At 33.8% G+C, this 21,899-nt stretch overlaps 1 protein-coding gene across 1 annotated transcript in view; it reads right to left on the reverse strand.

The window, feature by feature from the left end:
- The window catches only part of LOC129273992 (mucin-17-like), a 154,886-nt gene that overhangs the window by 114,657 nt on the left and 18,330 nt on the right, over positions 1 to 21,899 (reverse strand). Inside the window, exons 19-33 of the mRNA XM_064108928.1 lie at positions 20,986 to 21,185; positions 20,255 to 20,393; positions 18,464 to 18,616; positions 16,608 to 17,030; positions 15,136 to 15,345; positions 14,082 to 14,117; positions 13,756 to 13,785; positions 12,966 to 13,175; positions 9,038 to 9,460; positions 7,869 to 8,078; positions 6,821 to 6,856; positions 6,494 to 6,523; positions 5,706 to 5,915; positions 1,601 to 2,023; positions 444 to 653 (exon numbers count right to left, since the gene is read on the reverse strand). Of these exons, the coding sequence (XP_063964998.1) occupies positions 444 to 653; positions 1,601 to 2,023; positions 5,706 to 5,915; positions 6,494 to 6,523; positions 6,821 to 6,856; positions 7,869 to 8,078; positions 9,038 to 9,460; positions 12,966 to 13,175; positions 13,756 to 13,785; positions 14,082 to 14,117; positions 15,136 to 15,345; positions 16,608 to 17,030; positions 18,464 to 18,616; positions 20,255 to 20,393; positions 20,986 to 21,185 (2,943 nt within the window). The remainder of the gene's footprint in view (positions 1 to 443; positions 654 to 1,600; positions 2,024 to 5,705; positions 5,916 to 6,493; positions 6,524 to 6,820; positions 6,857 to 7,868; positions 8,079 to 9,037; positions 9,461 to 12,965; positions 13,176 to 13,755; positions 13,786 to 14,081; positions 14,118 to 15,135; positions 15,346 to 16,607; positions 17,031 to 18,463; positions 18,617 to 20,254; positions 20,394 to 20,985; positions 21,186 to 21,899) is intronic.

The following is a 21,899-nucleotide window of genomic DNA, read 5'->3' on the forward strand; positions in this document are numbered from 1 at the left end:
AGTTAAATTATATTTTCTATTTATTTTCGAGGGTCGCACTACATTGGCTATGGCCATCATGCAAATTTTAAAGTTTAAGGTTTGTAACAAAAAAAAAGAACGTAACCCCGCTTTCAAATTAGAATTCTTTTGACAAAATGATTAAAAATAAATGATAAACAATAAATGATATTAACAATTCTAGGTTAACTGGCTAATATTTCAGAAAAATATAATTATACACGAGTCAGCGCATAGAAATACTAATGTACATACATGTACAAGGACATTAATATACAAATAAGGTGTAATTCAAATTAGTAAACAATACTAATCATTAGATCTCTTTAAAATTGAAAAAACTGACACACGGACAAAAAAGAAAGGTTCACTCTATTAAAGTATAAACTAAAAAGTATGCATGGTTCCAAAGAAGAAAATGTGTGGAATGTCTTGGTGAATACCTGGAGTTGTTGTTACTGTTGTAGTTGTCTTAGTGGTGGAGCTTTCAGGTGTGGTCGTAGTAACAGTTGTTGTCTCTTCAGAAACTGTGGTGCTTGCTGTTGTCGTGACAGTAGTTGTTGTTTCCTCTGTCACTGTAGTGGTTGGAGCAGTTGTGGTTGCTGGGGTGGTAGTCGTTGCAATGCTTGTTGTTGTGACAGTAGTTGTAGGCTCTGTATTTGTATGATTAAAAAAATCAATAAAAATCAAAAGAATTGTAATAAAAATGCTAGTAAAGATAAGCTGATAAATTATATCACTTAGACCCACTCTCAAACATTTTGGTGAATGTCTCCCCTCTTTTTCAAAATGCAACTGTTCAGCAAAGTAATAAATTGTAGGAGAAATCCTGACTTGACTGACTAACAACGGCGCAAAATGATTGTGATTGATATTTCATGTCATGTACGTGTAATAACAGAAAAAAGTAATTGCAAAAATGATATAAATATAGAAGGGGCAATTTCAATTGAAAAACAATGCTAATTGATATGCATTTTTCAATCTTGAAGAAGCTCTAAACTTGATAAAATGTTAATAGGTGGCTTGATTGATGTATAATGTTTTTTCCAAAAAATAATATACATGTACTTCAACCTCATGAAACCAATTTGCTTTTAATGTCATGGTGAATACCAGGGGCCCGTCTTACAAAGAGTTACTATTGATCCAATCAACCGTAACTATGGAAATCCATCAGTGTCATAATTTTTTCTTCAGGAAATTTGCACAATGTCCTTTGTAAACAAAGAGAAGCCCAGTGAATTTTCAAGATTGAATGCATGAATATAAACCATAGCTAGAAAATGTTTGAACAAACATGCATATTATGCTGGCCGTCCATAGTAACGATTGATCGGATCAATCGCAGCTCTTTGTAAGACGGGGCCCTGGAGTTATTTTATGTCACCATTGTATTTGTGTCAGTTGTAGAGCTTCCAGGTCTGGTCATAGTATCAATTTCCTTAATATCACTCACAGTCTAGAGAAATACTCATGGCAAAACCAAATCTTATAGATAGGATTCCTCTATTACTGTTGTACAGGATAAGCGGTATAAGCAATAGCTGCCTATGTTTAAATATAAAATAATGTATTATGCTGAAGCCAAACTATTTACCTAATTCAAGGCATCCTCTGACTGTCACGTTTATGGTTACAGGCATGCTGGTGATATCTAGAACTTCAATGTCAAAAGATTCCACAGATTCTTCATTAAATGTATTTCGAACTATAAACATTCCACTTTCAGGAGCAGTGGAGTCAACAGGATATTCCTCCGCATCAACGACTCCTGTACTGTCCACTATATTTGAGATGCGAACCCTCCGTACTGCATTGTTGTTTCCTCCTTCACCCTGCTCAGACAAAGTCAGCGCATTCACTGTTATTGTGTTCCCAGGGGAAGAAAGCGATACAGTGAACTTAGGGACTCCGGACTCCAGTGTGATTATACCATTAGTACTGTTATTACCATTTCCATCAGTAGGGATAAGGGTGATTATAACATTCAACTTATCCAAGTCCTGCTCCTCACACCCACCTAGAATAAAAGCAGATGACAGAAACAGGGTCAAGTTTTAAAAATATCCTGATATAACAGTCATCAGAACATACAAAACATTAATACTCTATTGCATTTCATTTTATTTGATGACGTATTAAAATCCTTCAAGAATTATGTACTCTCACTGATATTCCCAGCAGTTGGGGTGATCAAAACATTCACATTTCCCAAGTCATCCTCATAGTTACCTAGCACAACAGAAGATGTCATTGGAAAAGACAGGACTAGAAAAGACATCAAAATAAAAAGAGTGATTTGAATTGATAAACCTTGCAAATTAGTCGGCCCTTTTTAATATTGAAGAATTTATTTATTTATTTCGGTATAAAAAACATTGCACATAGCAGCCTTACGGCTGAATTGCGTACAATTTACAAAAATGATTAATACAAACAATACACACACAATAGTTGTTAAAAATAAGATATTGAAATAAGACATAAGTAACTAAAATCTGATCTGAATAAATGGATATTGGTAATAGGATTTAACAAATGATTTTACTAGATGAAGATTTCATAATATAATATAATTCAATACGGTTACTTTGTGATTGTGATATATATGCCAAGCATCTTTCGGTGCAAGTATAGGCTTAAGGATACAAAGTTTAAGGTCATATAATTTATACAGTATGGTCATTTTGCCTCCGACGAAGATTCTGCTAGGATCGAAAGCTTAGGCCCCTTTTTGACTTTCTAATTTACTCCATTGGCTCTCTTTTATTAGATAAGCAGTTGTCAGTAGCTTCTTTTTGCCAATATGGGTGGTAATAGAAATATTTTTTGTATCGTTAAAACACTGATATATTGCCTTGGCAAACATGATAAAGACTAGCGGGATATCCAGCTTGAAATGTATAAAAGTGTAAAAAAAAAAAAAATGTGTCCAAGAGCATTAAGATTTATAATTTGAGCATAATTTATGATATGCATCTATATTATAAGTAGAATAAGTAACTCTGATGCTAATCATTTCATTTCATACTGCCAACTAAAAAATCAATTATTCATACAATGTATTATTTGTTATCATTGTATGAATAATAAGCTTTGACATTGATGAAATAAATAGGTGGATTTATTGAAGTATAATGTAGAAGTAGAATCTGTTTTTCAAGGACACTATACTTGGAATTGATGGAATGAGACTCTAAATACATACATAAATCCCTTGAACTGCTCTTTTTTGTGTTCAGAAATCCTATGTTGTATACTAATGTAATGTGCATAAAATTAGGATTAATATTATCTCATGTATTTCATTATTGATTGACTGTCTTATATCTTTATTTGTTGGTTGTTGTTAATATTAAGCCTGAGTCGAATCGATTTTAAAATCGGTGTTCGATCGATGTCATCGAACACCGGACGGGTGCGGATTTTGCCAAATCGGTGCATCGAAAAAAAAAAAATACGTCGGGCGGCCGATTCGTTTGGTTCACACAATCAATCATCAAAATATCAGTAATGTCCAACTTGACTACTACTTACTTGATTTCTATTGCCCCCAAAATGAAACCGATTGTGTAATTATGATGCCTATTCACCATTAATTTGAAGTTTATTTCGATCATAGTTCGAGTCTTACTCGTCTGCTCGTGCCGAGATAATTTATGCACGATGAATTCATGAATGGAAGTCAAGGCCATCGATCGTGCATGCGCAGTACTGTTCTTTAATTAATCAAAAAAATGGCAGGAAATTGACGCGATCAACGTAAAACAAATCTTGCTTTCATGAACAATATTAATATCATGACCACAGAACATTATTTAATCGTAATATTTAACAATAATTTGCATATGATAATCATTAATATGAATTTAGAGCTTGATGTGAAACGTTTGTATTTCATTTCAATTTTCAATGGCGGACATCTCATGAGACGATCGACTTGACTTCTTGAGTGCACTTGTCTAAAAAAAAAAATAATTATCACGTCAGGATTGATTCTCGAACATTGTCTACATGCAAAAATTCTTTTCAAGATCGTAATATCACCATATAATAACATTTTACATGACAAAACAGAGAAAATTGCGTTTGATATTTTTTTCCATCAATTTGAAGCTAGTTTGTGCCCCGGGTTTGTGCCCAACTTTGGGCTCTGATTTCATGTATGGAAAATATGTCATACGTCATCGAACACGCATGCGCATTGTGCTTATTTTCTCGGAGCTCGGAGGAGACGTCCAGAGATGGAATAACAATAGAAATAATGCCAGTATCAATTCTTCCATATGAACATAACATACTTTGCTGACATCGTCAATATTCTTAGTATGACCATAAAATCTTGTTAAATCGTAATAATTTATATGAATTTAGGGCTTGATTCGAAACATTCGTATTTATTTCGATCGCATGCTCAATTGTGTCTAAAAAAAATGAATTGTCATTATCAGGATTAATTCTAGAGCATCGTCATAACTCATATTCCACAATCTTTCCTCACAATCGTTATACAAGCTTTGAATACCAATTCAAATGACCATCCAGAGAAAATAACGTATTTATTCCCATAAACTTATTTGGAGCTCATTTTGGATCCAACTACACAATCTCAGGCAAGTTACAGCGCTCTTCGTTGGTTGCACTTGTTTGCTGGCGCTGACAAGCACGCCTTTCGTACGTTCTGGTGAATGGACTGCGAATGCTAGTTGACCGAAAATCATTCGGATCGACTTTGCGTGATCCATGTCTTTATTATTGTTTCATTTTAAACTTATATGTTGTCATCTGCAAATATCATTGTTGAAGATATTTTGGGAAGATTTCTGCATTGGTCCCCAGCCTTTTTTTGCGTTTTGTGATCATGGAAAATACAAACGAACTTTGCTCTGTCATCTGCTTGTGCAATGCTCACCCGGCCAACGCCAGTGCATACCGTCAGTGCGTAGTGCATGCATAGCGTATCGACGCCGGAGCAAAAAAACAAGACTAAATTTTCCCCGCCTTCAATATTCGATGCATCGATGTTTGATCGAATTAAAGCTGTCGAACACCGGTATTCAAAATAATCGATATGACTCAGGCTTAGTTTATATAGCTTTTTTTATTTTTTCGTATGAAAACTGTTTTTGATACTTTTTCAGTCACCTGAAACCATCTTAACTGAGTAAGTGAAAATAGCGATATAGATATGAATTTAGATAAAATAGAAATAGAAATATCACTAGATATATATACCATGGAAATTTTGAGCAATAAACAGCCTGATGAATTACGCCTTGAGAAATAACCAATAACTTGTTTATTTGAATTCAAGTATATTTTTTCTTTTGCTTATTTTCAGAGTCACACTACAATGGCTATGGTCATCATGCAACGATAAGGTTAAAAATAAAAACAGAAAGTATCTTCCCTCCCCTTTTAAATTGCAATTTTTAAACAAAACTATTTTCATCAAATCAATCAAATGGGAGGAGCAATTCTAGAATAACAGGTTATGTTAGAAAACAAAACTTGTACATAAGTCAACACATCAAAATAATAAAGTACATAGAAGGACATCAATTTATAAACACGATGCAATGCAAAATAGACTTTTTCCAAATTTGAAAAATAAAAAAAAAAGACGAAAAAGGAAAATTTCACTCCATTTAAGTATAACCTCAAAAGGATGATTAGTTCCCAAGAAGAAAATGTTTAAATACCTGGAGTTGTTGCCACTGTTGTAGATGTCTGAGTAGTGGAGCTTTCAGGTGTGGTCGTAGTAACAGTTGTTGTCTCTTCAGAAACTGTGGTGCTTGCTGTCGTGGTGACAGTAGTCGTCATTTCCTCTGTGACTGTAGTGGTTGGAGCAGTAGTGGTTGCTGGCAAAGTAGTGGTTGTAACACTTGTTGTTGTGACAGTAGTTGTAGGCTCTATATTTTAATAAAAAACAATTTACAGCAATGATGATAATAAAAATAATAAAAAAATTATAATGTAACTTGTGAAGGTTTCCATGGTAAAAAAAAAGTGTATTTTAAGTTTTATGTTACACCATGTATCTTTTGTGGGCAATTGTTGGTCCTTAATAGGTTCATCCAAAAATTATAACAAAACTAGTTATTATAGTACAACACTAATTCAACTCTCTAGCATGCCAAAAGCCCATCTCTGTATAATTAATACTTGGCCCATTTATTTCCCTTCTTAATAAAGTGTCATTGAACATAAATTCTGATATACAGCCGGACATGCTGATATCTTTATGGGGTTTGATAATGCGTTTCTCTATTACAGATTCCAGTACTAAAAAATAATGGTTGTATATCAAATATTTGGTGTTAACTATGATGACATATACACATCCATACATGTATCTCCTAATATCTATGAAAACACAAAATTAATATTGTTCAGATATGGCAAAAACATAGTCAATTTTAATCAAAATATAAGAAAGATTAGTTTAAAAGGAAACACTTTAAGATCAAAGTAGAGCATTTTAAATTACCAGTTGGTCTAGTTCTTGATGGAGGAGTTCCTACATGTATAAGGAAACAATGAATGAAATAAAATGTGTTACTCAACTTTACATAGGTTGTATTGCTACATTTATAACACATGACAAAAACAGAAGAACATTGTAAGCACATAAAAAGTGAGGAAAAAAATTGAAGCAAAGATGCATGTGTAACAAATGGTGTCTTTTAATGGCAGACTGCAAACTTGTGCCAAAAGCTTGTTTGGAAGATTACATTTTATATTGGCTCCTCTTGTTTAATTTCAACTGAATGATTTCGCTTTCTTTACAAGAGATGGTGAGAAATTGGGAACCTACCTCCATCGCCAGTATCAATTGGTTCTGTTGAAAGTTCTGTCAAAGAGAAATGATTGATTCTCTGTTGATTACTTTTGTAGAATAGGACATGAGTTAAGTGAACATGTTTCACATCTTAAATTCTGAGTTATTTGAGGGACACAAATCTTGTTAAATCAAGTCTTATTTCAGTACACCAATTGACCAACAGCCAGAAAAGTTTCTTTATGCTGAAATTGCATATCCATCTTTTGACCACTGTTCCTCACATTTGTCATAGAAATAAATTTCATAAGAATTACAATAATATATGCGTGAACAAAGAATGAGACTGTAACTAAATATAAATATATACATATATATATAAAACTGAACTCCTCTTTCTTGTGTTAAGAAATCCTTTGTTGTATGTAATGTACATAAAATTATCAATATCACAATATTATCTCATGTATCTAATTTCTTCTTGAATTTCTTATATCTTTTTTTTTGGTTGTTGAGGTAGCCTTTTTTATTTTTATGGAAACTGTTGACTAGATTTGTACACCAAAGCGGTTTTGTGCAATAAACAGCTTGATGAATTTATGCCTTAAGAAATAAGAAATACCCGATAACTTGTTTATTTGAGTTAAATTATATTTTCTATTTATTTTCGAGGGTCGCACTACATTGGCTATGGCCATCATGCAAATTTTAAAGTTTAAGGTTTTTAAAAAAAAAAAGAATGTAACCCCCCTTTCAAATTAGAATTCTTTTGACAAAATGATTAAAAATAAATGATGAACAATAAATGATATTAACAATTCTAGGTTAACTGGCTAATATTTCAGAAAAATATAATTATACATGAGTCAGCACATAGAAATACTAATGTACATACATGTACAAGGACATTAATATACAAATAAGGTGTAATTCAAATTAGTAAACAATACTAAATCATTAGATCTCTTTAAAGTTGAAAAAAATGACACACAGACAAAAAAGAAAGGTTCACTCTATTAAAGTAGAAACTAAACAGTATGCATGGCTCCAAAGAAGAAAATGTTTGCAACGTCCTGGTGAATACCTGGAGTTGTTGTTACTGTTGTAGTTGTCTGAGTGGTGGAGCTTTCAGGTGTGGTCGTAGTAACAGTTGTTGTTTCTTCAGAAACTGTGGTGCTTGCTGTTGTCGTGACAGTAGTTGTTGTTTCCTCTGTCACTGTAGTGGTTGGAGCAGTTGTGGTTGCTGGGGTGGTAGTCGTTGCAATGCTTGTTGTTGTGACAGTAGTTGTAGGCTCTGTATTTGTATGATTAAAAAAATCAATAAAAATCAAAAGAATTGTAATAAAAATGCTAGTAAAGATAAGCTGATAAATAATATCACTTAGACCCACTCTCAAACATTTTGGTGAATGTCTCCCCTCTTTTTCAAAATGCAACTGTTCAGCAAAGTAATAAATTGTAGGAGAAATCCTGACTTGACTGACTAACAACGGCGCAAAATGATTGTGATTGGTATTTCATGTCATGTACGTGTAATAACAGAAAAAAGTAATTGCAAAAATGGTATAAATATAGAAGGGGCAATTTCAATTGAAAAACAATGCTAATTGGTATGCATTTTTCAATCTTGAAGAAGCTCTAAACTTGATAAAATGTTAATAGGTGGCTTGATTGATGTATAATGTTTTTTCCAAAAAATAATATACATGTACTTCAACCTCATGAAACCAATTTGCTTTTAATGTCATGGTGAATACCAGGGGCCCGTCTTACAAAGAGTTACGATTGATCCAATCAACCGTAACTATGGAAATCCATCAGTGTCATAATTTTTTCTTCAGGAAATTTGCACAATGTCCTTTGTAAACAAAGAGAAGCACAGTGAATTTTCAAGATTGAATGCATGAATATAAACCATAGCTAGAAAATGTTTTGAACAAACATGCATATTAGATGTTGATGTTGCTGGCCGTCCATAGTAACGATTGATCGGATCAATCGCAGCTCTTTGTAAGACGGGGCCCTGGAGTTATTTTTTGTCACCATTGTATTTGTGTCAGTTGTAGAGCTTCCAGGTCTGGTCATAGTATCAATTTCCTTAATATCACTCACAGTCTAGAGAAATACTCATGGCAAAACCAAATCTTATAGATAGGATTCCTCTATTACTGTTGTACAGGATTAGCGGGATAAGCAATAGCTGCCTATTTTTTAATATAAAATAATGTATTATGCTGAAGCCAAACTATTCACCTAATTCAAGGCATCCTCTGACTGTCACGTTTATGGTTACAGGCATGCTGGTGATATCCAGAACTTCAATGTCAAAAGATTCCACAGATTCTTCGTTAAATGTATTTCGAACTATAAACATTCCACTTTCAGGAGCAGTGGAGTCAACAGGATATTCTTCCGCATCAACGAATCCTGTACTGTTCACAACATTTGAGATGCGAACACTTCGTACTGCATTGTTGTTTCCTCCTTCACCCTGCTCAGACAAAGTCAGCGCATTCACTGTTATTGTGTTCCCAGGGGAAGAAAGCGATACAGTGAACTTAGGGACTCCGGACTCCAGTGTGATTATACCATTAGTACTGTTATTACCATTTCCATCAGTAGGGATAAGGGTGATTATAACATTCAACTTATCCAAGTCCTGCTCCTCACACCCACCTAGAATAAAAGCAGATGACAGAAACAGGGTCAAGTTTTAAAAATATCCTGATATACCAGTCATCAGAACATACAAAACATTAATACTCTATTGCATTTCATTTTATTTGATGACGTATTAAAATCCTTCAAGAATAAAGTACTCTCACTGATATTCCCAGCAGTTGGGGTGATCAAAACATTCACATTTCCCAAGTCATCCTCATAGTTACCTAGCACAACAGAAGATGTCAAGAATGATTTGAATTGATAAACCTTGCAAATTGGTCGGCCCTTTTCAATATTGAAGAAGCTTTGACATTGATGAAATAAATAGGTGGATTTATTGAAGTATAATGTAGAAGTAGAATCTGTTTTTCAAGGACACTATACTTGGAATTGATGGAATAAGACTCTAAATATATACATACATGTAAATCCCTTGAACTGCTCTTTTTTGTTTCAGAAATCCTATGTTGTATACTAATGTAATGTGCATAAAATTAGGATTAATATTATCTCATGTATTTCATTATTGATTGACTGTCTTATATCTTTATTTGTTGGTTGTTGTTAATATTAAGCCTGAGTCGAATCGATTTTAAAATCGGTGTTCGATCGATGTCATCGAACACCGGACGGGTGCAGATTTTGCCAAATCGGTGCATCGAAAAAAAAAAAATACGTCGGGCGGCCGATTCGTTTGGTTCACACAATCAATCATCAAAATATCAGTAATGTCCAACTTGACTACTACTTACTTGATTTCTATTGCCCCCAAAATGAAACCGATTGTGTAATTATGATGCCTATTCACCATTAATTTGAAGTTTATTTCGATCATAGTTCGAGTCTTACTCGTGCCGAGATAATTTATGCACGATGAATTCATGAATGGAAGTCATGGCCATCGATCGTGCATGCGCAGTACTGTTCTTTAATTAAACCAGAAAATGGCCGGAAATTGACGCGATCAACGTAAAACAAATCTTGCTTTCATGAACAATATTAATATCATGACCACAGAACATTATTTAATCGTAATATTTAACAATAATTTGCATATGATAATCATTAATATGAATTTAGAGCTTGATGTGAAACGTTTGTATTTCGTTTCAATTTTCAATGGCGGACATCTCATGAGACGATCGACTTGACTTCTTGAGTCGAGTGAGTGCACTTGTCTAAAAAAAAAAAAATTATCACGTCAGGATTGATTCTCGAACATTGTCTACATGCAAAAACTCTTTTCAAGATCGTAATATCACCATATAATAACATTTTATGTGACAAAACAGAGAAAATTGCGTTTGATATTTTTTCCCCATCAATTTGAAGCTAGTTTGTGCCCCGGGTTTGTGCCCAACTTTGGGCTCTGATTTCATGAATGGAAAATATGTCATACGTCATCGAACACGCATGCGCATTGTGCTTATTTTCTCGGAGCTCAGAGGAGACGTCCAGAAATGGAATAACAATAGAAATAATGCCAGTATTAATTCTTCCATATGAACATAACATCCTTTGCTGACATCGTCATTATTCTTAGTATGACCATAAAATCTTGTTAAATCATAATAATTTATATGAATTTAGGGCTTGATTCGAAACATTCGTATTTATTTCGATCGCATGCTCAATTGTGTCTAAAAAACTGAATTGTCATTATCAGGATTAATTCTCGAACATCGTCATAACTCATATTCCACAATCTTTCCTCACAATCGTTATATTAGATTTGAATACCAATTCAAATGACCATTCAGAGAAAATTACGTATTTATTCCCATAAACTTATCTGGAGCTCATTTTGGATCCAACTACACAATCTCAGGTAAGTTACAACGCTCTTCGTTGGTTGCACTTGTTTGCTGGCGCTGACAAGCACGCCTGTCGTTTCCGGAGAGTGAGTGTACGGGGCTGCGGACGGGGCTGGTGAATGCTAGTTGACCGAAAATCATTCGGATCGACTTTGCGTGATCCATGTCTTTACTATTGTTTCATTTTAAACTTAAATGTTGTCATCTGCAAATATCATTGTTGAAGATATTTAGGGAAGAATTCTGCATTGGTCCCCAGCCTTGTTTTGTGATCATGGAAAATACAAACGAACTTTGCTCTGTCATCTGCTTGTGCAACGCTCACCCGGCCAACGCCAGCGCATACTGTCAGTGCGTAGTGCATGCATAGCGCATCAACGCCGGAGCAAAAAAAAGACTAAATTTTCCCCGCCTTCAATATTCGATGTTCGATCAAATTAAAGCTCACAAACACCCGTTTTCAAAATAATCAATATGACTCATGCTTAGTTAATATAGATTTTTTTATTTTTCCTATGGAAACTGTTTTTGATACTTTTTCGGTCACATAAAACCATCTTAACTGAGCAAAATGAAAATAACGATATAGATATGAATTTAGATAGAATAGAAATAGAAATATCATTAGATATATATACCATGGAAATTTTTTTAGCAATAAACAGCCTGATGAATTACGCCTTGAGAAATAACCAATAACTTGCTTATTTGAATTCAAGTATATTTTTTCTTTTGCTTATTTTCAGAGTCACGCTACAATGGGTATGGTCATCATGCAACGATAAGGTTCAAAATAAAAACAGAAAGTATCTTCCCTCTCCTTTTAAAGGACAAGTCCACCCCAACAAAAGGCTGATTTGAATAGAAAGAGAAAAATCAAACAAGCATAACACTGAAAATTTCATCAAAATCGGATGTAAAATAAGAAAGTTATAACACTTTGAAGTTTCGCTTAATTTTTCAAAACAGTTATATGCACATCCTGGTCTGTCTGCAAATGAGGGAACCGTTGACATCACCCACTCACTATTTCTTTTGTATTTTATTATTTGAAATATGAAATATTTTTATTTTCTCGTCATTGTCATGTGAAACAAAGTTTCATTCCTCCCTGAACACATATAATTCCATTATTTTAAATTTTGTGGTTCAAGCAAGGGGGTCCTAAATGTCAAATTTATAAAAATTGAAATATTGTATAATTAAAACAATAAAAAACAGAAGAAATAGTGAGTGAGTGACATCATCGACTCTCTCATTTGCATATCACTGAGTTGAGCATAGAACTGTTTTGTGAAAAATAGCGAAACTTTAAAATGTCATAACTTTCTTATTTTACATCCGATTTTGATGAAGTTTTCAGTGTTATTCATGTTTGATTTTTCTCTATTTATCCAACTCAACTTTTTTCTGGGGTGGACTTGACCTTTAAATTGCAATTTTTAAACAAAACTATTTTCATCAAATCAATAAAATGGGAGGAGCAATTCTAGAATAACAGGTTATGTTAGAAAACAAAACTTGTACATAAGTCAACACATAAAAATAATAAAGTACATAGAAGGACATCAATTTATACACACGATGCAATGCAAAATAGACTTTCTCCAAATTTGAAAAGAAAAAAAAAACGAAAAAGTTCACTCTATTTAAGTATAACCTCAAAAGGATGATTAGTTCCCATGAAGAAAATGTTTAAATACCTGGAGTTGTTGCCACTGTTGTAGATGTCTGAGTAGTGGAGCTTTCAGGTGTGGTCGTAGTAACAGTTGTTGTCTCTTCAGAAACTGTGGTGCTTGGTGTCGTGGTGACAGTAGTCGTCATTTCCTCTGTTACTGTAGTGGTTGGAGCAGTAGTGGTTGCTGGCAAAGTAGTGGTTGTAACACTTGTTGTTGTGACAGTTGTTGTAGGCTCTATATTTTAATAAAAAACAATTTACAGCAATGATGATAATGAAAATAATAAAAAAATTATAATGTAACTTGTGAAGGTTTCCATGCGGGCAAAAAGAAGTGTATTTTAAGTTTTACGTTACACCATGTATCTTTTGTGGGCAATTGTTGGTCCTTAATAGGTTCATCCAAAAATTATAACAAAACTAGTTATTATAGTATAACACTAATTCAACTCTCTAGCATGCCAAAAGCCCATCTCTGTATAATTAATACTTGGCCCATTTATTTCCCTTCTTAATAAAGTGTCATTGAACATAAATTCTGATATACAGCCGGACATGCTGATATCTTTATGGGGTTTGATAATGCGTTTCTCTATTACAGATTCCAGTACTAAAAAATAATGGTTGTATATCAAATATTTGGTGTTAACTATGATGACATATACACATCCATACATGTATCTCCTAATATCTATGAAAACACAAAATTAATATTGTTCAGATATGGCAAAAACATAGTCAATTTTAATCAAAATATAAGGAAGATTAGTTTAAAAGGAAACACTTTAAGATTAAAGTAGAGAATTTTGAATTACCAGTTGGTCTAGTTCTTGATGGAGGAGTTCCTACGTGTATAAGGAAACAATGAATGAAATAAAATGTGTTACTCAACTTTACATAGGTTGTATTGCTAGATTTATAACACATGACAAAAACAGAAGAACATTGTAAGCATATAAAAAGTGAGGAAAAAATTGAAGCAAAGATGCATGTGTAACAAATGGTGTCTTTTAATGGCAGACTGCAAACTTGTGCCAAAAGCTTGTTTGGAAGATTACATTTTACATTGGCTCCTCTTGTTTCATTTCAACTGAATGATTTCGCTTTCTTTACAAGAGATGTTGAGAAATAGGGAACCTACCTCCATCGCCAGTATCAATTGGTTCTGTTGAAAGTTCTGTCAAAGAGAAATGGATGGTTCTCTGTTGATTACTTTTGTAGAATAGGACATGAGTTAAGTGAACATGTTTTACATCTTAAATTCTGAGTTATTTGAGGGACACAAATCTTGTTAAATCAAGTCTCATTTCAGTACACCAATTGACCAACAGCCAGAAAAGTTTCTTTATGCTGAAATTGCATATCCATCTTTTGACCACTGTTCCTCACATTTGTCATAGAAATAAATTTCATAAGAATTACAATAATATATGCGTGAACAAAGAATGAGACTGTAACTAAATATAAATATATATATACATATATATATAAAACTGAACTCCTCTTTCTAGTGTTAAGAAATCCTTTGTTGTATGTAATGTACATAAAATTATCAATATCACAATATTATCTCATGTATCTAATTTCTTCTTGAATTTCTTATATCTTTTTTTTTTTGGTTGTTGAGGTAGCCTTTTTTATTTTTATGGAAATTGTTGACTAGATTTGTACACCAAAGCGGTTTTGTGCAATAAACAGCTTGATGAATTTATGCCTTAAGAAATAAGAAATACCTGATAACTTGTTTATTTGAGTTAAATTATATTTTCTATTTATTTTCAAGGGGTCGCACTACATTGGCTATGGCCATCATGCACATTTTAAAGTTTAAGGTTTGTAACAGAAAAAAAAACCGTAACCCCCCCCCCTTCAAATTAGAATTCTTTCGACAAAATGATTAAAAATAAATGATGAACAATAAATGATATTAACAATTCTAGGCAACTGGCTTATATTTCAGAAAAATATAATTATACACGAGTCAGCACATAGAAATACTAATGTACATACATGTACAAGGACATTAATATACAAATAAGGTGTAATTCAAATTAGTAAACAATAATAATCATTAGATCTCTTTAAAGTTGAAAAACTGACACAGACAAAAAAGAAAGGTTCACTCTATTAAAGTATAACCTAAAAAGTATGCATGGTTCCAAAGAAGAAAATGTTTGCAACGTCCTGGTGAATACCTGGAGTTGTTGTTACTGTTGTAGTTGTCTGAGTGGTGGAGCTTTCAGGTGTGGTCGTAGTAACAGTTGTTGTCTCTTCAGAAACTGTGGTGCTTGCTGTTGTCGTGACAGTAGTTGTTGTTTCCTCTGTCACTGTAGTGGTTGGAGCAGTTGTGGTTGCTGGGGTGGTAGTTGTTGCAATGCTTGTTGTTGTGACAGTAGTTGTAGGCTCTGTATTTGTATGATTTAAAAAACAATAAAAATCAAAAGAATTGTAATAAAAATGCTAGTAAAGATAAGCAAATAAATTATATCATAGACCCACTCTCACACATTTTGGTGAATATCTCCCCTCTTTTTCAAAATGCAACTGTTCAGCAAAGTAATAAATTGTAGGAGAAATCCTGACTTGACTGACTAACAATGGTGCAAGATGATTGTCACTAGTATTTCAAGTCATGTATGTGTAATGACAGAAAAAAAGCAATTGCGAAAAGGATGTAAACAAAGAAAGGGTGATTTGAATTAATGTACAATGTTAATTGGTATTCATTTTTCAACTTTGAAAAGGCTCTAAAATTGATAAAATGTGAATAGCTGGCTTGATTGAAGTATAATTTTTTTTTCAAAAAAATAATATACTAATATCCTCATGAAACCAATGCTTTCAATTTCATGGTGAATCATTGGAGTTGTTTTTGTCACCGTTGTATTTGTGTGATTTGTGGAGCTTTCAGGTGTTGTCATAGTAACAATTTCCTTAAAGGAGAAATATATTGATTATGAATGTGGTCTTATTATATATCAATGGAAAGGTAATGATGTGGGGATTATCAGTGGGTCATTCAAAAATAACAAAAATAATACTCAAGGTGAAAATCGCCGATTAAAAAACGCTAAAATGCCTCTCCAAAATATGCCTCGCATCGGTCTCTGAATTGACTCAAATTTGATGACGTCACTTTCTGTACGAGAGGCGTGATTGGCTCTCCCACGTGAAGCTCCAATTGCATGCAAAACCTGTTGCGATGGTACGTTTTCTCCACACTGTCACTGTCAGAAAAAAGTACCCTCGCAACAGGTTTTGCATGCAAGTGGATCTTCACGCGGGAGAGCCAAGCACGCCTCTCGTACAGACAGTGATGTCATAAAAAATCCCTAATTTCGCGGACGTAATTCTGCGTGTTTGAAGCATTCAGAGAGAGAACTTTAAACTATCAATTAACTGAGTTTCATCGGTCTCCATGATAAATGATGTACACCATCGTGTTCTCCTTAATTTCTCCTTTAATTTGATATATGATTCTCCATTTTTACGATTTTCAATATAGTTCTACTTTAATATCACTCACAGTCTAGAGAAATACTCATGGCAAAACCAAATCTTATAGATAGGATTCCTCAATTACTCTTGTACAGGGTCAGCAGGATAAGCAATAGCTGCCTATTTTTAAATATAAAATAATGTATTATGCTGAAGCCAAACTATTCACCTAATTCAAGGCATCCTCTGACTGTCACGTTTATGGTTACAGGCATGCTGGTGATATCCAGAACTTCAATGTCAAAAGATTCCACAGATTCTTCATTAAATGTATTTCGAACTATAAACATTCCACTTTCAGGAGCAGTGGAGTCAACAGGATATTCTTCCGCATCAACGACTCCTGTACTGTCCACAATATTTGAGATGCGAACCCTCCGTACTGCATTGTTGTTTCCTCCTTCACCCTGCTCAGACAAAGTCAGCGCATTCACTGTTATTGTGTTCCCAGGGGAAGAAAGCGATACAGTGAACTTAGGGACTCCGGACTCCAGTGTGATTATACCATTAGTACTGTTATTACCATTTCCATCAGTAGGGATAAGGGTGATTATAACATTCAACTTATCCAAGTCCTGCTCCTCACACCCACCTAGAATAAAAGCAGATGACAGAAACAGGGTCAAGTTTTAAAAATATCCTGATATACAAGTCATCAGAACATACAAAACATTAATACTCTGTTGCATTTCATTTTATTTGATAGCATGTTAAAATCCTTCAAGAATAAAGTACTACCACTGATATTCCCAGCAGTTGGGGTGATCAAAACATTCACATTACCCAAGTCATCCTCATAGTTATCTGGCACAACTGTACAGAAGATGTCATAGGAAAAGACAGGGCCAGAAAAGATATCAACATGAAAAGGGTGATTTGAATTGATAAAACTTGGAAATTGGTAGACCCTTGAATCTTGAAGAAGCTTTGTCATTGATAAAATAAATAGGTGGTTTTATTGAAGTATAACGTAGAAGTAAAATGTTTTTTTTTTCCAAAACATAATATACTTCATCCTCATGAATCAAATGCTTTGAATGTCATGGTGAATACCTAGAGTTGTTTTGGGGGTTCCAATTTAGAATTTATTCTGAATTTTCAACTTATGATGCTACTTTGTTCATGGACTAGTTTTTTTTATGTTTGACTATGGTTATATGTATATACTTGTATTATTTGTATCTTCCTGTTCTATGTGTATCAGTTTTCATGCCATCCCTCATTGTATCTTCACTAAGAGCCAAAGTTTGAACACAGAAATAGTAGACAATCTAAGTGTCTCCTAATTCCCACAATGAATCAAATTCTTAAAATCTGTTCAATTTTGTATATTATGCGTAAATCCAACACAAATTACTTTTTTAATGTAATAATAATAATATTAAACCAGTAGCCGGGAATGAGTGTAAATTTATATTTCATATACGTTGTTACATACATGTATATGTCTATATTGAAATTAGTTTGTAGTACTAAGTTATTTTTACGTTATGTAAACTTTTCCAATTCCTTTTGCCACAAATTTTGAATTGAATTGAATATTACCTTCCCATCACCTTGATGAACTATGCTTCTTATATGTTTTAAATGATATGTAACAATTTAATATTTGCCAGGATAGACGGGAAAATCTGCATTTTGAAGGTTTTCCAATTAGGGAAGTCCTTTATGAAAATGAGGGTCCTGATCCTGATGCAAATTTTTTCAAAAAATTTCTAGACCCAAATGCAATCACTATAATATTGATAGGTTTGTCAGCAAGTTCAAGGATATTAATGCCAGTGACACCTTTTTTTCTTCCATTTCTTCCATACACTTCAAGTCCAGGAGCATTAATAAGAACTTTGATCTAACATATGACATCTAAGACTTGCATAGATTTAAATTTGATGTCACTTCTTCTTCTGAAATTTGGCTAAATGATGCTGAAAAATTGCCAAAAATGCCAGGCTTTAACTCTGCTGCAATCATGGGAAAATATAGGCGAAGGAATTCAGGATAGAAAATCCAACATATGGTAAATACCTGGAGTGGTGCTAAATTCAGTTGACATAGTTGTTGTAGTTGTTGTCTGTTTGGTGGCAGCGGTGCTGGGAGTTGTAGTGGAAGGTAAAGTTGAAGTTGATGATGGTAAAGTGGTGGGTGCAACACTCGTGTTCACAGCAGTAGTAATGTTCACTATATTTTAACAAAACAGTTCAGAAAAGGAAAAAAAAGGAGGAGATTTAAACATCCCTGTATTTTCTCTTCTTTCAAAACAACTGTCTTTTCAGATGATATCTGATTGATATTTTTTACCGTCTTAAAAAGGGAGAACTGGTAGCAAGATTGTATATATGACACAGGATTCAAGATAAAGATTGCATCCAGGAAGAGTGGTGTGGTATAGGTCTTTGAAGACTGGACTCATGACTGTGAAGTTGTGAGTTTGAATCCCCACTCAGCGTTTAATCTGCCAGTCACCTAGAACACATATACATGTGTGGTAGAGCAAGCCGTTGAGATCAGACCCCCGGACCCCACGTCTCCTGCAATAAGATTGCCCCCGCCCGAGGGCACAGCGTCAGCATTGGGTGGGAGAGAGGTGAAAAAACAAAACAATGTAAGGCACCCTCACAAAAAGTTAATACCATATCTATTAGCATAGGATTCATGAATGTTTTCAAAAATTTAGAAGAAATAGAGAGTATGGGGTAAACTGCTGTTTAGTTAAAGATGCTTGGTGGAAGTCCTGCTAAAAGACAAGGGGTGGTATTCTAAAAGCCACGGTTTACTCAAAGGCCAAAACCACCCCATACAAATATTGATTTGAATCATCAGAGAAATAGCTAACAAGCATAGTGCTGAAAATTTATCAAAGTGGGATTTAAAATAAGAACATTATGACATTATAAAGTTTCACTTAAATTTTTCACAATACAGTTAAATGTGCAATCCAGTGACATGCAAATGTGAGAGTCAACGATGTCCTTCACTAACTACTCCTTTTGTTTTTTAAAGATTTGTCAAAAAGGACCAACTTGACCGAACCATAAAGTGTTAAAACAATATTTTCACATATTTAGGAAGGAATTACATTTTGTTTCAAAGGCAATGAGGAAAAATTAGAATATTTCAATATTTCATATTTCCTTTAATAAAATACAAAAGATATCGTGAGTGGGTGACATCATTGTTCCTCTCAGTTGCATAGCTACCAGGCTCTGCATATGACTACTTTGGAAAATGTAACAAAACTTTAAAATAATAAAACTTACAAATTTTATTTCCGATTTGATGAAACTTTTAGTGGTACGCATTTTTTTATTTTTCAATCTTTTAATCAAATAAACTTTTTGCTGGGGTGAACGTGGCCTTTAATCATGTGGTAAATTATCTCTGCCATGAATAAGGAACAAGTATTATGAAAACGAGCATTCTCCTGTATAGACGTGTTTGCCTGAAATTGTAGTCATAGCCAGGGTTAAGACCTAGTTTAATGAGCAGAATACTGGTTCTATAACATTTGCTCTCGCGACAATTGCTCCATTGCTAATTCCACACATTAGTGGAATGACCAACTTCAACCCTGGATTTAACACTATACCCTGAACCTAAACAACAACCCTAATGTTACCCTAACCCTATATTTTAGACAAAATAATGTCCGGAGCAATTGTCGCCAGAGAAAATGTTGTGTCCCCTCGAATACCATCCAGGTGATTTTGTTAGGTCATTTTTCTTTGACATGTAGTAAGAAACCTTCTCATAATGATACCAAAAAATGTGATTGGTGTCACCAACATCCTTTTTCGATTGACAGGGTAAAATTCTCACCTGTGCATCCATATATTTGTAATTTCCACATTACATCTGTGGGGTAGTTGTCAGGGATGATCCGCAGATCTGTTATTGGATCAGTGATGTTGACATTAAATCTATCTGCAGTATTCTCAGAACCATCAAGAACAAACACCTGTAAATTGGCCAAAGAAAAGAAAGTGCATTTACTCTTTTAAATTTCTTCATGATTGAAATTCAATTAACAACACTGTCCTTAGTTGGTTACAGTCATACATGGAACACTTGTTCCTGTGTAGTCTGGGCCCTGTCTTAAAAAGAGTTGCGATTGATCCAATCAACCACAACTATGGATGGCCAGCAACGTCAACATCTAAAATGCAAATCTATTAAAACTATTTTCTGGATAAAGGTGCACATTCATGCATACATCATTCTCTTGAAGATTCAGTGTGATTCTCTTTGTTTACTAAGGAGACTGAGAAAATATCCAGTGGAAAAAAAATTATGGCATGGATGGATATCCATACAGTTGAGAATGATTGGATCAATCCTAACTCTTTGTGAGACAGTTACCTGAATGAATGCAGAAGAAACTAGCGATAGCTTCAAAAACATTGTTTAAAAATTTAGGTTCAACCAAGCATGAGGTGTGTACAGTGTTCAAACTCATGATACTTCTAAGCAGTCTGCTAAAATATATGTCAAAGAAATCATTGTATTTGGTTATCTGGTTTTTATAATAGGTGTAAATTTGAAAATCTCACCTTAATCATTTGACTTTCATCCAGATAGGAACTGTTTCTTCCCTTGACAGACGTGTACTCCAATCTAAAAGAATCGGTCAATCCTTCTACTGCCACACCAGTAACTATGGCTGGCTCGCTAAACATGGCTAAAATCATGGATCCATTATCATCGATTTTCACATTTCCATTCAGTTCTACCAAGGGATCAGCACAATAACCTGAAATTTGAAGAAGAAAAAAAATATATATATTACATGGCTTCTTGACTGCAAACAATAAAAATATATATACTCTTATATATACTTTTTATCAGCCATATGTAATTATTATGCATTCATGATATATTTATTTCCTTCCAGGGGGGGGGGGGATTATGGCCCCCGTCAATTTTTGTTTGGTTCTTCGTAGCGCCTTCATATTCCATTACAAAATTTCATGACTTTTTCCTTGATCCTTCCCAGACATTTTTATTTCAAATTTATGGCGATCGGACCTCCTGTGCAGGTGTCAGGTTACGTTTACCAAACACTTGTCACTGAACTTTCGCTATTTCTCTATATTTTTTAACTGTATAACCATATGAACAAAATCAGGAGCTTTTCTAATCTATACTTTTCTAGAAAGCATTATCATTGTTTCAAATAGTGTAAATAATTACCACACACACACCCACACAAATAGACACAAAATGCTTGAAAAAAAAAAGAAATACATAAGGAAATTTAAAAGCAATAAAATACATAAGAAAAAAATCACAACCTATTTTTTTCTTTCAGGAATTGATGTGGGAGTTATGAATTTGAATTCCTGAGGCTTTACTGAGTGAGAATACCAAAATTTATGATTTCTTTCATAAATTAACTTTAAAAATAAAAGGACTTTCATAATTTAGCTATACAACTTTGTACATTACACAACTCTTGACCCTTGTA

The sequence above is a fragment of the Lytechinus pictus genome, chromosome 13 (assembly GCF_037042905.1).
Source record: "Lytechinus pictus isolate F3 Inbred chromosome 13, Lp3.0, whole genome shotgun sequence".
Classification (NCBI taxonomy): domain Eukaryota; kingdom Metazoa; phylum Echinodermata; class Echinoidea; order Temnopleuroida; family Toxopneustidae; genus Lytechinus; species Lytechinus pictus.